Here is a 16,504-nt window from a genome sequence, read left to right on the forward strand (position 1 = left end):
TCACAGAACAGTTTAATATGCTCATTACGGCTTTGGAGGCAGTGGAAACTAATAAGCTGACCTTGGGATACGTCACTGGCCGGTTGCTGGAGCAGGAGAGAAGAGTGACAGACTGGGCAGCATTCCAGGTCAGAGGGAGGCGAGGAAAAACAGCATTGCTTCACCAGCGGAGAGCGTGACGCAGCAAGAAAGCCGAGAGGAGGAGAGTTACAGCACGTGGCTCTCAGGGTTCACAAATGCTTTATCTGTGGATCTATAAATCACTTGAAAAGAGATTGTCCTGACTTCAGGAAGAAAGGCAGAGGTGAACTTTCATCTAAGGGTCCTGCCAGAAGTCAGAAGGCATCGCTTGTTGTCACGGACACAAATGATTCAAAAGGAATTTAAATACTGGACTCTGGGGCTTCTCAGAATTTTTGCAACAATGGGGAACTATTGCAGAATGCACATGAATCCAGTTTGCAGCATGTGAGTTTGGCAGACGGCCACAACTCACAGGTGGTTTGCGAAGGGAGTGTGTCAATTCCTGCTTTAATGTCTTTAAAGATGTGTGCCGGCGTGAGAAAATAACCTCTTAAGTGTTTTTGCCCTAGACAAAGCAGGGTTTACTGTTACTTTTGCTGGCAAGGCGTGCCATATAGCTAAAGGTAATGAGGTGCTTCTGAGGGGGAAGCTATATAACAATGTCTATGTAATTGAAAATGTGCCAGTGGGGGCTAAGGCGGTTACAAACCAAAGTCCACATGATAACTGCGTGCATTTGATGCATAGAAGGCTGGGGCATGTACGTTTTGATACTATAAATAAGACACTTGGGTAAGGAGAAGGTGAAGGAGTGTGGAAGCTTTCTAGACTGTGAGGTCTGTAAGAGCACAAAGTCAAAAGCCTATCCTGTGTCAAAGCAGAGTGACAGGTCTGAAAAACCACTAAAACTTGTGCATACAGATGTGGTTGAGACATATGCAAAGAGTCATTCTAATAACAGATTCACGTTAATTATTACAGATGACTTCTCCAGATTTACATGGGTGTATGCAATGAAAAACAAATCTGATGTGTGTGAAACATTTAAGTATTGGGCCAGACGTGTACAGAAGCAGCTAGGTCATGAGCTGTGTGCTGTTCAGTTTGACATGGGTGGTGAGTTCCTGTCTAATGAGTTTGCCAAATGGTTGAAACTGCAAGGTGTGCAACACAGAATTGCTAATGTCTCAGTGCCACAGGAAAATGGAGTAGCTGAGAGACGTGGCTGTGTGCTACAAACCATGATGCACTCCATGTTGCAGGATGCAGGGCTACCAATAACGTACTGGGCAGAGGCCATGAAGGCTGCCTGCTATATATCAAACAGGGTTTGGACCAGGTTCATAAATAACATACCCTACAAGGTGTTGTATAATAAAGATCCCGGCTTGGGATATCTAAGGGTGTTTGGAACGAAGGCGTGGGTGAACATTCCTTTAAACCGAAGAAGGAAAGGAGGAGCAAGGGCTAAAAAATTACTCTTCCTAGGGTATCAAACAGGCATGAAGTCATACAGGTTTGCTAACGAACATCAGGTTCTGAGTTACAGCAGGTCTGCCAACTTCTGTGAAGGCAGTAATTGGGCAAGGATACATGGTCATGAGGTGTCTAAGCAGGCTATGCTTCCTTTGACAGAGAGTTCTCAGGATGCAAATGGAATGAAACAGGAGGGGACGTCTCCTAGGGGTTCTTCCTCTGAGAGTGGGCAAGGTGAAAGGCCAATACCTCGTGTGTCCAACAGAAGTACCAAGGGCATTCCTCCAATTAGATTTGGGTTTGACACAAATGATGTAAACCATGTGTATGTGAAAGAATCTAAGAGTTATGCTAAAATGTTGTCTTTTAAAGGGAAAGAAAAAGAGGCTTGGCTGGAGGCCATGCAAACAGAATACAACTCCCTTCAAGAAAATGAGGTTTTCACAGTAACAGAACTACCTGCCAAAAGGAACACAATTGGCTGCAGGTGGTTGTACAAGGTCAAATATTGCCTGGTGGGAAAATACACCGTAAGGCCAGGTTGGTGGCCAAGGGGTATTCACAGGTGGAAGGCAAGGACTGTGACGAAGTCTTTGCGCCCACAGTGAAGTCAGAGACACTGAAAGCAGCACTGTGCAAAGCTGCTACAGACAGGATGCAGGTTCATCATTTTGACTTCACAGTGTATTTAAATGCCAGTCTCAATGAGGATCTTTACATGGAGCAGATCCCTGGGTTTGAGAGTGCAAACAAGCAGAAGGTACTAAGGCTGCATAAGGCAATTTATGGGCTAAAGCAAAGTGCTTGTGCTTGGTCTCAATGTCTCTGCAAGGCACTGACAAATCTTGGGTTTGTGCAAGGTGTAGCTGACCCATGCATGTTCAAGAGGTGTGTGGAGACAACAGAATGTATTCTTTTGGTTTATGTGGATGACATTTGCTTTATGTTTCATCAGGATGAGCAGCTGCAGTGGTTCAGAAAAGCTGCAGATGGTCTGTTCAAGATTAAGAATTTGAGCAGCATACAAAATTATCTGGGAGTGGAAATGACAAGACACCCAGAGGGATTTTTTGAGCTAAGTCAAGAAAACAAAATAAATCAACTGCTAATAAAGTTTGGGATGACAGAGGCTAAATGTGTAGATACTCCCATGACAGCAGGGTATACAAAGGAGTTGGATGACAAAGTGTTCCAAGACAAAGTTTTGTATCAATCACTGGTGGGATCATTGCTGTATTTAGCGTGCTGGTCTAGGCCAGACATATTCATTGCGGTACATTTACTGTGCCAGAAGTGTGCGTGTCCATATACTAAGGATTTGGTAGCAGCAAAAAGAGTGTTGTGGTATTTAAAGAGCACAGCTTCAATTAAACTGAGTTTAAAGGCAACCAAGGAGAAACCGGTAACTGTGTACAGTGATGCTAGTTGGGGTGACAGAAGTGATGGAAAATATACAACAGGTTATACAGTTTCGTGCATGAAGTTCTGGTTATGTGGAAATCGCTTAAACAAACCCATGTGTCAACTAGTACGTGTGAGGCAGAGTATTCTGCACTCAGTGACTGTGTAATTCAGCCGGAATGGTTGCATCAACTACAAACAGATTTGCATCTAAGGTGGGATTCGCCTGTAAGTGTGTATTGTGATAGTACTGCGGCACAGCAGTTAGCAGGTGATCAAGGTATAAGAACAAGGAGCAAACATATTAACATCAGGTACCAGAACATCAGGGAAGCTGTGAACAATGGGTTTATGGAATTAAAACATGGTGCATCTTGTGACGATATTGCTGATGTGTTTACCAAATGTTTACCTGCAGAAAAGTTTCTAAAATGCAGACAATCTTTGGGGCTTACTACCCTAGTCTAGGAGGAGTGTTGGCATTTAAGACTAGGGACAGTAAGCAGATTGTGGTGATCTAGGTAACAGCTAGGTAACAGCTGGGATCACATGACTGATGATGACTAATCATGACTATGCAAGAAAACTGGAAAGAGCAAGTTTTACTTGGCAACTGGGCAGCTATCAGTTGATTGGCTGGTAGACTGAGCCAGAACTGTATATATATGTATGATACCTGTATAGAGGTGTGGGTTGTAAGAAGGAGAATTCTGGCAAAGCACTTTGAAGCACTGTACAAAATAAATAGCACTATTTTAAACTGTGCTAGACTCTGCTGTGTTCACTTGCGTGGTGTGGCAACTAAACTAACAAACTCTGACAAATATTGGGCTGCCAGGAGGAGGGAAAGAGGAAATGCGGACGGCACATCACTTTCTCCTGTAACTTGTTGCTAGTTCTCCACCACCTAAATGGACCTGGCCTGGCAGCCAGCACTGCACAAATTGGCCTGGCCATGCCCTGAGGCTAGAACCACACAGAGAGGCTGGGAGGGGCAGCTGGGAGAGGAAAGGAGGGGCAGCTGATGACAAGGGCAGATAAAGGCAAGTAGGTTGGCTGGTTGATGGGAAGGAGAGATGGAAGCAGGAAAAGGGGAGAGGCTATGGGGGGCTGTTAGGGAAGGGAAAGAGGAAAATAGTGTGGGAAAGGAAAATTAGATGCCCCCTGCAAGTCCTTACAGATTTCCTAGTTGTAATTAAATGACAGTCATCTTACAACTGAATATAATACTTGCATATGAAGCAAATCCTAAAATGGCCAGTTCTTTTAAATCAAGTTTCCTCACAAGGTCTACAAGCAAAAAAGAAGCTTTGGCCACAGGCCTGGGAGTGAGCTGAGGATGCCCCCCCTCAGTGGCTCCAAGCCAGTATCGTGAAGCCAGGTTGATGGGGTCCTTGTGGCAGCCTAACTGGCCTCACTGCTTCTCCACAGGGCCAGCCAAGGAGGGTGGAATTCTAGGCAGCCTCAGAACTCAAAGCATTGGGCTGTCCTACCTCCCCTTTGGGAGCTGCCGCTGTTCCTCACCCATCACTTGCTTTCTGGTCTCCCACCCCCCCTTGTGTTCAGGTTTTGTTATGGGTTGCATTCAGTTTACTTTATTTTCCCCCCTGCATTTGTCACAGCTCTGGTTGGCATGTTGGGCATTGGGATGGATCCATTTGGTGCGGAAGCTGTGCTTGTGCTGCTGTCTCCCCTGTTTCGGGACTTCCTTAAGGGATCTTGGGGGTGGAGCCACTCAGTGGCATGGCCAGCATAGGGGCTGTTGGCTGGTTCTCACCACCAGGTGGCAAGGGAACCACACAGTGGCTTTTGCCCATGTGGGATCCCTGGTTTGCCACTTTGTAGGCTTCTGCCCCCCAGCAGATGGGCTGGGAGGATGAGGTATATCAGATTGCATGTGGGTTACCCGATGCTGGATCCACTTCCATTCCATGCTATCACTCCCTTGGCTGTATTCAATAAAAGCTGTGGCCTATTATCCCCAAGTCTGATCTATTTCTGGATTGTTACCTCCTCACCATCACTTCCTCCCCTGCCTCTGGGACCACAAAGAGAAAAAGCTTTTAATATCACTGTAGTTCCAATTTACATCTTTTCCACAATCTGTTGAAGGCTTGCTCTTTTCTCATTTTCTGATTACAGATTGAAACTCCGTTTATTTGATTCACACAATGAGGTAAATCCTTTAGCAGATTTTTATTTTGAAATTGCCTATACCGTCTGCCATTTATGGCGATATAAACAGAAAACACACCTTTTCAGCTCCTTCTGCCACATTTTGATATCTTGTACAGTGCACGTTCAAGTTTGAAACAGGAAAAGTGTGGCTTTTAGTCTGGCCTAACTGAAATCTGTAAAAGGAATCATTAACTTAATGGATTCTGAGTGATAAATAAGTCAGTCATGATATTGGAATTAAAGATAGGAAATAACAAAAACAAGGACAATACTGATTACATCAATAGTCAGATATGATGCCACTTGCAGCTATGATGCCAGCTTGTGCTGCTGCATCTGGAAAGACTTTATATGGTAAGCAAGTAGGGAAGCACCCTATATAGATTAGCTCTTTTACAGCGCATTTCTGACTTCTGGCCAGGAAGGAGCTGCGCCAGCATTGGAGCCTTCCATGCCAGCGTCCAGGCTACTTACTCCGCTGTAAGTGGCCCCAATGTCAGTGGGGAGGCCTGGACACCAGTCTCCTGGCGATGTCATGGCAGCACCACCGCAGGACGCTGATGGGGCCTTCCGCTGGTGTCCCACCGGAATAAAGGCCCATTCCGGCCTCCTGGGGGGTGTTCCTGTGTCCTGGGGGGGTGTTCCCAGGCCGTTCTGGGGGGCAGGGCTGCCTGTAGGCAGCCTTCTGTTCCCTTTCGCCCTAGTTACACTGGCGAGAAAAAGAGTGAGGCTGCGCCTGTTTTTTAGCAGGCACAGCCTCGCTATTCTCAATGGGGCGAAAAGCCCCATTTTAAAAGAAAAAAGGCTTTAAAAGGCTTTTTTTGAGCTTTCGGTGGCTGTGGAATGGCTTAGGAGGTGCAGTGGCACTTCCTCCCTGCTGTCCCCGGCCGCCGAAAGTTCAGGAATGGGCTGTTACACTTGCAGTTTACATTGCTACTAACTCTATATCTTAATTCAGGGGTGTCAAACTCATTTTGTTACGAGGGCCAGATATGACATCAATGTCACTTGCTCAGGGCAGGGCAGGCCTTGCCAGCCCAGATTGGGCCTGGGGGGGTTGGTTGCCTCAGCTGGCAAGTTTGCAGCAGGCCCATCAGCCCAGGTCAGGACTGAAGGGGGGGGTGGCTGCCTCATCTGGCTTGCAGGCCAGATAAGAACTCTCAAGGACCTGGAGCCGCCCCCGGGCTATATGTTTGACATCTCTGTCTTAATTGCTATGAAGTATCATTGCCAGGAAGAAAGTCCCACTTCAACAGTTTTGAATACTACACAAAAACTCTTGCCTCCCTGTCTACTTCTAAACTCTGGGAAAGCCCTTTATTTGGATTTACATGGATAATTGCTGATGTACTGTTCTCTTGTTGACGGCATTTAATATAGGAGCAAGCTGCAATCTTGATATTAAGTGAGAGCTATGTGTGAAAACTAAATTTAGACTAGTTGCAAAATCTGATTTCCATCTTACTTATGAGTAGTAGTATTTGTCTTATGAGAAACAGAATTGTAACTGAGATGGCAGTTTGGTGTTTTGTTTTTAATTTTACCAGAGTTCTTATATTTTCAAATGTAGAATATTTTGACTTCTTAATCTTCTTCTACAGATTAAATTAACGTCATCAATAGAAAATAAACAAGCTTGCTAAACTTTTCAAAAGAACAAAAATGCAAGGAAAAGAAAGGGAACATTTTAAAAAGTGGTTTATGACTATTCTGGTACACTTTCTGTAGGCTTGCAAACAGCTTTATGATAGAAATACTTCAGACTGTTGGGAGTAGAAACTGACTATCTACGGAGATCATATTGCACAGTATTTGGGTTAGCGGTATGACAAAACCTACATATTTCACTCAAATTGTTTTTAAAATCAAGATTTTATAGGGAATTGAGATTTTAGAAATTCAGAATAGAAAATCTAATTTAAGATTTCACTGGCTGGATGAAAATTTTGCCAAAGATAATCTACAAGGAAGTTTCAGAGAATTAATCCAAGATTTCATGAAAGTGCAAGGTGACTTTCCTGATATAAATAACATTTACAGAATTAATTCTGCATTTGCTAAGAGGAATAACCTTCCAAGAGACATCCTAGTTAAGTTTTCACAGAAGAAAACAAGAGACACAATTTGCAGCATCAAAGAATGAACCCATTGACATACAAAGGGAAACAGATTCAAATTTTTCAAGATTTACCAGCAAGTGTGCTCAGGAAAAGAAAAGAATTTACTTTCTTAAAACAGATACTTCTGAAGCATGAGATAAGATACCATTGGCTGGTGCCATGTTCTTTGGAAATCTTCCTTTGGGGAGGAGAGTTACATCAAATACTGACCAAGCAGATCTGTTAGCAAAAGAGTTAACTTCATGAAAAAGGGCCAAAAGGAAAAGAAAAAGAAAAAGCAACTAACCAAAGAGGCACAGAGAAAAAGAAGAAGAAAAGTTGGTTTTTATTTGCCAACTTTCTCTACCACTTAAGAAAGACTCAAACGGGCTTACAATCACCTTCCCTTCCCCTCCCCACAACAAACACCCTGTGAGGTAGGTGGGGCTGAGAGAGCTCTAAGAGAACTATGACTAGCCCAAGGTCACCTAGCTAGCTTCATGTGCAGGAGTAAGGAAACAAATCCAGTTCACCAGATTAGCCTCCGCCGCTCATGTGGAGGAATGGGGAATCAAACCAGGTTCTCCAGATCAGACTCCGCCGCTCTAAACCACCACTCTTAATCACTACAACCTGCACAAGGAGAAGAAAGAAACTCATCATCAGAGCAAGAGGAAGGTGAACATTCAGAGAAGGAAGAAGACAAACTTGAAGAAGTAGCTGCCTTTAAGAACTAAAGCTTCAAAATTGAGAAATTAAAAATTATTTCATTAAATGTCAATGGACTGAATTCCCCATCCAAGCGCAACAAGATTTTTCATGCTTCAAGTAAATTGTGGGCTGATATTGTTTGTCTTCAAGAAATTCATAAAATAAAACGCAAATATGTCCTAGATAACAAGAAGTTTGTCCATCTTGATCTTTCATCAGCAAGGGGGGAAAAAGAAGAATGGCCATCTACGTTAAAAACCCTCAAAGGTTTTGGGAGAAGCCAAAGATACAGAAGATTCTTAATCTTAAAACTACATGGAATTGTGGGGAAGATTTTTACCCTTGGGATAATCTGTGCCCCCAGCAATTCAAGAGAACAATTCTTTGTGAATTTTTTTCAAACAATATATTTTCAACAAGGAGAGGTAATGATCCTGAGGGATACGAATGGAGTTTTGGACCCAAGACTTGATAGATGTAAAAGCCACAAAGGAGGCAAACTTCCAAAAAGTGTCTTCAATTATATGGAAACAATGCAACTGAAAGACACTTGGAGAAGTAAGAATCTAAAGAACAAGGACTATACCTTCTTTTCTGACAGACACAAATCTTTCTTAAGGATAGATATATGCTGGATATCTCCGACTCTATTAAATAGTCTCAAAATTGCCAAAATATTTCCAAAAACCTTTGTTACCACAACCCAAGAGAAGTATTGTGGACCTTCGGGAAACAGGGAATTAGAAAATGGAGGCTTATTATAATCTGTTGCAGCAAAAAAAAATTGTTTTAAAATGGAAAATTTAAAGGATTTTTTAGTTTAAATAACACTTCAGAGGTCTCCAGTGCAATGATATGGGATGCTAGTAAAGCCTTCATGAGAGGCAATCTAATTGCTATAAGCTCTAGATAGAGGAAAGAGGGACAAGAACAAAGAAAAAAAAACTAATGGAGGATTTAAAGAACTTAAAGAGCAACATGCCAAAACACATGAGAAGACTGTTTTGAAGGAAATGAAAAAGCTGGAAAATTTTCGGACCTTCTGGACACAGAAGAATTGCAAAATAAGATTAAATTTGTAAAACAAAAATTCTTTGAACATGCTAATAAACCAGGCAGATATCTCTCATATTGTTTGAGGAAAGAATCGGAAAAGAGAACTAGATAATGGGACAAGCTATATGGAAAAGGACATCAAAGAGCAATTTCATTCCTTTTTTTTCAAATTGTATAAAAGTAATTTGATTATAAAAGAAGGAATGGAGGAATATATCAAAGATAGTCAAATAAGGTCATTTACAAAAGAGGAGAAAGAGATGTTAAAGCATAAAGATACAAGACATCACGCAAGCTATTAGAGAGCTGTAACAAGACAAGGCACTGGGACCAGATGGTCTTACAACTAAGTACTGTAAGTGTTTTGAAGATGAAATAGCATTGAATCTCCAAAAATGGGAAATTATACAAAGCATATGTTGTGTAAATCATATAAAATCTGAAATGAAATTGTTAAATTGATATACAGGAATAGAATATAATAAAGTCTAGTGAATATAAACAAGTCTATATAAGATTATATGATATTTAGTATGAATTAAGAATGGCTAGTTTTACATGTTAGTTTAAAGTAATTATATTATGAGGCAGAATGAGTGAAAGAAAAGCAGCTAATTCACTAGTAAAAAGCAGTAACATACATTATAGGAAGTTATAATAGTAAACTATAGTGAAGATGGTAAGAGGGTAATAAAATTGCATGGTGCGGTGGTTTGGAGCGGTGGAGTCTGATCTGGAGAACCGGGTTTGATTCCCCATTCCTCCACATGAGCGGCGGAGGCTAATCTGGTGAACTGGATTTGTTTCCTTACTCCTGCACATGAAGCTAGCTAGGTGACCTTGGGCTAGTCATAGTTCTCTTAGAGCTCTCTCAGCCCCACCTACCTCACAGGGTGTTTGTTGTGGGGAGGGGAAGGGAAGGTGATTGTAAGCCCGTTTGAGTCTTTCTTAAGTGGTAGAGAAAGTTGGCAAATAAAAACCAACTTTTCTTCTTCTTTTTCTCTGTGCCTCTTTGGTTAGTTGCTTTTTCTTTTTCTTTTCCTTTTGGCCCTTTTTCATGAAGTTAACTCTTTTGCTAACAGATCTAACAGCACTAGCTAGATATGAGGGTCCTTTTGAGGGCCCTCGTTGAGGCATTTTGGACAAGCTGGAGTTTCTGGATCAGTTTCGAGGGCAACCCTACAGTAATCCAGCCTAGAGGTGACAGTTGCATGAATCATAGTGGTTAGGTTGGTTCAGGAGAGGTAGGGCACCAACTGATGAAAAGCAGCTGAATGTATAAACCAGTTCAATTTATAAGCTTTGTGCTAAAGGTAATATGCTAGTTCTGTCTGGGAGTAAATTTTTTATGGATCATTGATACATACATGCAATCAATGTTGCATTCAACAAATAATGAACTCATCAGGGTGAATCAGTCTTTGTTGCTCTTTTTATCTCTCAAATCCTGTAGGCCTCACAGTCCATGATTAGACTCATTTTAGTATTAGATGCATGAATGCCTAAGTAGGAAATGTCTCAAAGTGCCTGATTCTTATATTTACAGGTTCAGCAAGTGCAAACTGTACAACAGGTACAGCATGTATATCCAGCCCAGGTGCAGTATGTGGAGGGAAGTGACACAGTCTACACAAATGGAGCTATGTAAGTTAGTCTTCATTGACATCTCCATTCCAATAATACTTATGGTTAAACATACTTCCTTAAATAACACTATATTGACTTTACAGGGACATTGACAGAACGAAAACGAAAACTTTTTTCTATCAAATGCTCAAAGCATATATGTTTTACCATCATTTGAAATAATTATTAAGAGACATAGGTATTAAATTAATTTATTTGAAGTATCACAGAAGGTGTTTTGCATGTTATTGAAAATGATTTATCTCGGCCATCATAATTTTGAGATTTTCAACCATATGTTAATTTTTGTTCTCTTAAATATTATTAAAAGCAAAAGGACATTAATTGTGTGTACTTAGGCACTGGGCTGTTTCTTGGTTTTTCTGTTTTAATACCATAATCTAAATTGAAAGATTTCTAGAGTTGTTAAGTAGCAGTTGTAGTGTGTATTTCTAGAGAGCACAGGATTTGTTAGAATGTTCATTAAATCTCATTTTATGTGTAATGTATGTTGAAGTAAAACTGAATACTTAGTTCACCCCTTTCTCACTTCTGCTGTAATTGATATTCTCCTATGTACAAATTTCGGGTGCGTCCTCATCATTTAAATCACTGAAACATGTCATGATGTGAACTTGATGGGGTTTTACTGCCCAGTGGAGGTGTAGTAATAATAGTTGGGAGTCATTCTGCATGCAGGTGTGCTGCAGCTTTTTGTTCTGAAAGTTTATACTTCCACCCATATGTCCTTCTTTTTTGGACAGGAGCTATTGTTTCTTTTGACTCCTGGTTTCTGAACTCTGTTCTATTGCCCTAATACATACATTGTCCTGCTTATTGTATGGCCCCAGGCTTGTGCTGTCACCTTGTTTCTCAGGGCTGTTTCATAGTTTACAGTGTTTCTATATGAAAAAACCCTTTTTGTAGGAAAAATTATTCAATCTGCATGTTATGTGTGGTGTTCAGCCATGTGTAGGCTTGAATGTATGTGCATGCAGATAAAAACATAATGGGTGACTTACATGCGGATTGCCTGCTTTTTCCAGCATATGACCTTAATTTTTTTACTTTTCCATTTTGAAGCTCTGTTACTATTGACTTCTGATAGTAGCTATGGACATTTTGTGTGTGGCTTGGATGTTGAGGTGGCAGGTGTTTGCTTTTCACCTTCTCTGGGAGAAGCCCATGATGTGATAATGTTGCTGGTTCTTGGGCATTTCTTTTCTTTTGAGTAGAGACTAAACATCTGTGTATAACAACTAGCATAGATAAGCCAATGTCATGTAAAATGTAAACTTAACAATTCTGATTACGAGGGCTTGAACACAGATAACCATAAGAAGAGTCCCACTTGTGTAGTGGATCTGAGCTGTGTTCCCCTTAAGGCAGAGAATTTCAGCAGCTATTGCACCTATGAAATGCTCATGTTTGAATCCTGAGGACTTGGTAACCGGCAGCAGGTATATTCTAGTCAGCTCCTTTGATATAACACAAATCTATGAGAAGGTTGATCTGTGAGATCCCCTCTAAGGCACTTAAAGCTCTTACCTTGATTTAATGCTGATTTGTGTCATCTGTAAAGCTCACAGAAAGAAACCAATATAGCCTTTGTATTGCTGTAATTACAACTATCTCAAAGGGAGGAAATGTCAAATTGCTGCTTCAGTTTGTAGTTTGGAGGTAAGACCAGAATGATATTGTGGCCGTCACATGTATCATATCTTTGTTCTTCCTACTGCCCTTCTTCTGGCTACTGTTGTTCACCCTTTAACCCTGCTGTTTTCTAAGGAAAGTATAAGATGTTATGAAAAATGTAGGGCTGCTGCCAAAAATGGAAGTCATGTGTCAAGTCATCTCTCTCCTCTTCTATAACATGTTGTGTACTTACACTGTGTTTAGATGACATTACACTGTGAGCCCCCTTTTCACCACATTGGATGTTTCTTATGTGGGAGGGGAAAGTACAGCACAAGGTCAGTGTCACGTGGTTCTTTTGTTTTTGTCCCTTTTTTTCCTTTTGCAATTTTTTCATGTTCCTGTACTTTTTCTGTTTGGAATAATTTTGTTCCAATTCAGGGGGCATAAATCTCACACATAATGAGTTGGATCTAAAGGTGCCCTTTGCACTACAAAATGATTGTTTCCATGCATAGAAGATGTATTCTGTGCACAGAGAGGTACCTTTTGATCTAACACACTGATTGTGAATAATGACCACAACTTTAAACATGCTGGGGATATTTCATTTTCAGAGCTGGTAGTAGAAGACCTGCAGTACTTTGGTGCTAAATTGGAGTTAGTGTGTTTAGCGGCTGTGCTGTGCAGGGCTAATTTATTTTTAAAACTGAAAGAGCTTATGGAAGTGTATAAAATCTCATTTAATTTGACATGTTGTGATGAGTATAAGCATGTTTCCGTAAAGCAAGAAAATGTGTATTTTTGCTATAATGTTATCTTTAAATATGTTGTATATTTAATGGATTATCCAAAAACAATATTTTAGAAGGGAGTGTATATACAGGAAATATAAATAATAATTATTAAAAAGTTGTGTTTCATGTTCCAGTAGTTTGATTTCAAAGTTAAAAACAAAAATAACATGAAAAGCTATTTGGATAAAGGTTCATCTGCTTTTGTAGTTTTGTAGCAATTAGGCTCCCTGTGAGGAAATAAAGAACATTAAATGTGAACTAATTGCAAGGAAAAGCCTTTTCTTTCTGGAATGAAATCTTTCTGTAATATTGTTATAAAACTGAAAAATAACTTATGCACAGAAAGATCAGTGTGCTGTAGGTAAAGGCATCCTATTGAATGAGTAGATGAAAGAAGATTCAGGGTTGCATTCAGCTCAGGTGCATGCTGAGTTAAGACTAGATGGCAGGAGTACTAATTTATAAAAGGTGACAGATCATTGTCTTGACATTTACATAGAACCTAATAGAGTCAGCTGGGAATAAATCAGTGTGTGGGTGTGTGCCATGTGCATGCCACCCTTTAAACTTCAGAAAATATAGATTATTTACCTTTTCATTGCCAAATTGTTTAGTTGGAATTGCTACTCCTATCATTTTTTTCCAGGGAGAGAAGTCAGAAAGATTGTTTCCAGAGGGATAACAGTGTTAGTCTATTTCTGGAAAGTCTTGTAGCACCAGACTAACAGTTTTATAGTGGTTTATTTGACATCAGTGGACTTAGAACGGTATAATTCTGTTTAGAATTACATTCTTATTGTGGCTTAAACTTTTATGGACTACAGCCTTCCTCATTAGTCTTTCAAAGCTCATATCGAAAATCTGTCATGGAAGATATTGAGCAGCAAAAGAAAAAAAAAAGAGGTAGTGTTTTGCGTGATTCTGTACACTCAAATCATACCCCCTTCCGCCCCAATGTGATTTCAGTGGGATATTAGAATGTTGAGAATTCTTTCTTATTTGGAACAGAGGGCATAATTTTGAATATTGGGTTCTGTCTTCCCTGATCAGTTGGAGACAGGAAGTGCTTTCAAATATGTTCCCTCCCTGGGTTCCCTCCCCATTCTCTGTTCTTTCCTGCCTCTGTTTTGAGAGCTAGGAAGACAGGTCCTCTTTGTTTTTAGCCTTACTCTATATATTTCTCTGGTTGCTTTTGAATTCTTTGTGTCTTGTTTCATTAGTCTCTATTGTTCTTCCTGTGTGTTCTTCAGTCTTTTTCTCTCCTTCCCCTTTTTCTTCCCCTTTTTCTTCTTCTGAGGTAGTGGCTTCGGCAACAGCCAACATAAGAGCACCTGCAAATGATAGAAATGGCAGAGGACAGTTTAACTGCTGTAATTCCCAAGCCACAGGGCAGGAGAACATGGCCCAGGTGTACAGCAGCAGCCAAAATGGCTGAGTCTCAGAACAGAACAAATTGCTGCAGTCCCGTAGAATCATGTTGGGTTCTGGTGCCGGTGGCCATTTTTTCTTCAGTTGGGCAGTGTGGCCAAACAGCCCAGTGTCTGGGCCAAATGTGGGAAGGAGCTGGGGGAAAACAGACAATATCCCATCACATACCACAGGTGAATCAGGAGAGAACTATTTCTCCCTTTCAGAGTTTGAGGAGGAAGAAGAAAAGATTTCCCCAAGGAAAGGGCTGAATTAGGAGATTTGTTGAAATAAGGACTAAGAAGGAGCAAAGATCAATCCCAGAGGAAGAAATGTGGGAGATGTTTTTTCACCTTCCCACAAAAAAAGCTGGAAACCCTCAACAGGCTTGACTGCATCCTGGCCTACCAAAGCAGCACAAAGGGGGACAGGGGGACCAAGAGCCGTTTCTCACCACTAGTCCTTCTAAAGATTAACTCCTTCAATTCTGATGATCAATTCTGTTCTCTCAAATAATGACTTGGTTAGGGAGGCGCTTCCAGAGGATGAACCCTCATCCTCCAAGATTCCCAAAGCGGAAAGCTTTTCTCCCCAGCCAATTTACCTCCTGTATTGTTTAAAGCAATGAAGGTATTAGAAATTAATATCCCTACCAAGAAGTCTTCTAAGGAAGGGACGGGTGAGGCATTAAAGATATGTTTCCTGAATTCAAGTCTATGGCTTACAAGTGTGCTAGTTTTTTGTTTTGTTTTTTAATAAGGGAGGACCTCTGCAGCTTCTTCCAGGTTCCCCTTGGAGCACATTAGAACTTTGCATTCCTTCCCATTAATTAAGGCACTGGTAGCAGCTCTCCATCCTTTGGTCAGAGTTCTCCACTGTTACGAAAATGGGACAAGGGCTGCTCCAAAACCATAAGGCCACAGTACTGGCAATCAAGGCAGCAATAGCAACTTCTGTTCCAGAATGGGCTTTCTTGACGGAGGGGCTGTGGCTCAGTGGAAAAGCCTCTGCGCAGAAGATCCCAGGTTCTGTCCCCAGCATCTCCAGTTAAAAAAGTATCAGGGAATAGGTTATGTGAAAGACCTCCGCCTGAGACCCTGGAGAGCTGCTGCTTGTCTGAGAATACAATACTGATCTTGAAGGACCAATGGTCTGATCCAGTATAAGGCAGAGCCTTGTGATTTGGATAAGAAAAATAGTTGCAGATTATCCACATGTAAATATTGTAAAGATAAAGAGGGCTCCTGAGTCATGGCAGTCACTAGCCTGGATGCTATGGAATTTTCCTCACAAATTATCATTTTCAGTGTTGACTCGGTGTTATTTGTGTCAACACTAGTGGCCAGTTGACACCACCTTTCAGACTAATATTGCTACATGCCAATACTTTGGGGCAGGCTTTTCAGATAATTTAAATTAGATGAGATGCTAGTGGAGACCAAGGACAAAAAGTAAATTATGTTTTTTGCAAATGAAAAAGGGGACAAGCACTTAAGGGTTCACTGAACAGGTTTCTCGTTTCCCTACATTCAAACTGTCCTCTGAAACAGAAATGAACTGCCTTAGCCATCCAGTATCTTTCAGAAATACAGGAAATGAAACAGGTGCTGTTGCATCAAAGGTGTGTGTGTGTGTGTGTGTGTGTGTGTGTGTGTGTGTGTGTGTGTGTGAAGTGCCAACAAGTCACTTCCGACTTATGGCAACCTTATGAATTAATATCCTCCAAAATGTCCCATCGTTAACAGCCTTGCTGACTGAGGGCCATGGCTTCCTTTATAGAGTTAATCCATCTCATGTTGGATCTTTCTCTTTTCCTGCTGCCTTCAACTTTTCCTAGCATAATTGTCTTTTCCACTGACTCTTGTCTTCTCATAACGTGACCAAAGTATGATAGCCTTAGTTTAGTCGTTTTAGCTTCTTGGGAGAGTTCAGGCTTGATTTGTTCTAGAACCCACTGATTTCTCTTTTTGGCAATCCACAGTATCTGTAAAACTCGCCTCCAACACCACATTTCAAAGGAATCTACTTTCTTGGTGTTGGCTTTCTTCTTTGTCCAACTTTCACACATAGTAATGGGAAATACTATGGCATTAA

The 16,504-nt window shown here is 41.1% G+C and overlaps 1 protein-coding gene across 2 annotated transcripts in view; it reads left to right on the forward strand.

Annotated features, from left to right (window-relative positions):
* Nucleotides 1–16,504, forward strand: part of RFX3 (regulatory factor X3) — a 304,136-nt gene that overhangs the window by 166,276 nt on the left and 121,356 nt on the right. For both annotated transcript variants that reach the window (XM_056848647.1, XM_056848646.1), the window contains exon 3: nt 10,492–10,589. In XM_056848647.1, the coding sequence (XP_056704625.1) occupies nt 10,492–10,589 (98 nt within the window). The remainder of the gene's footprint in view (nt 1–10,491; nt 10,590–16,504) is intronic.

Source organism: Euleptes europaea, chromosome 4 (assembly GCF_029931775.1).
Source record: "Euleptes europaea isolate rEulEur1 chromosome 4, rEulEur1.hap1, whole genome shotgun sequence".
Lineage (NCBI taxonomy): Eukaryota > Metazoa > Chordata > Lepidosauria > Squamata > Sphaerodactylidae > Euleptes > Euleptes europaea.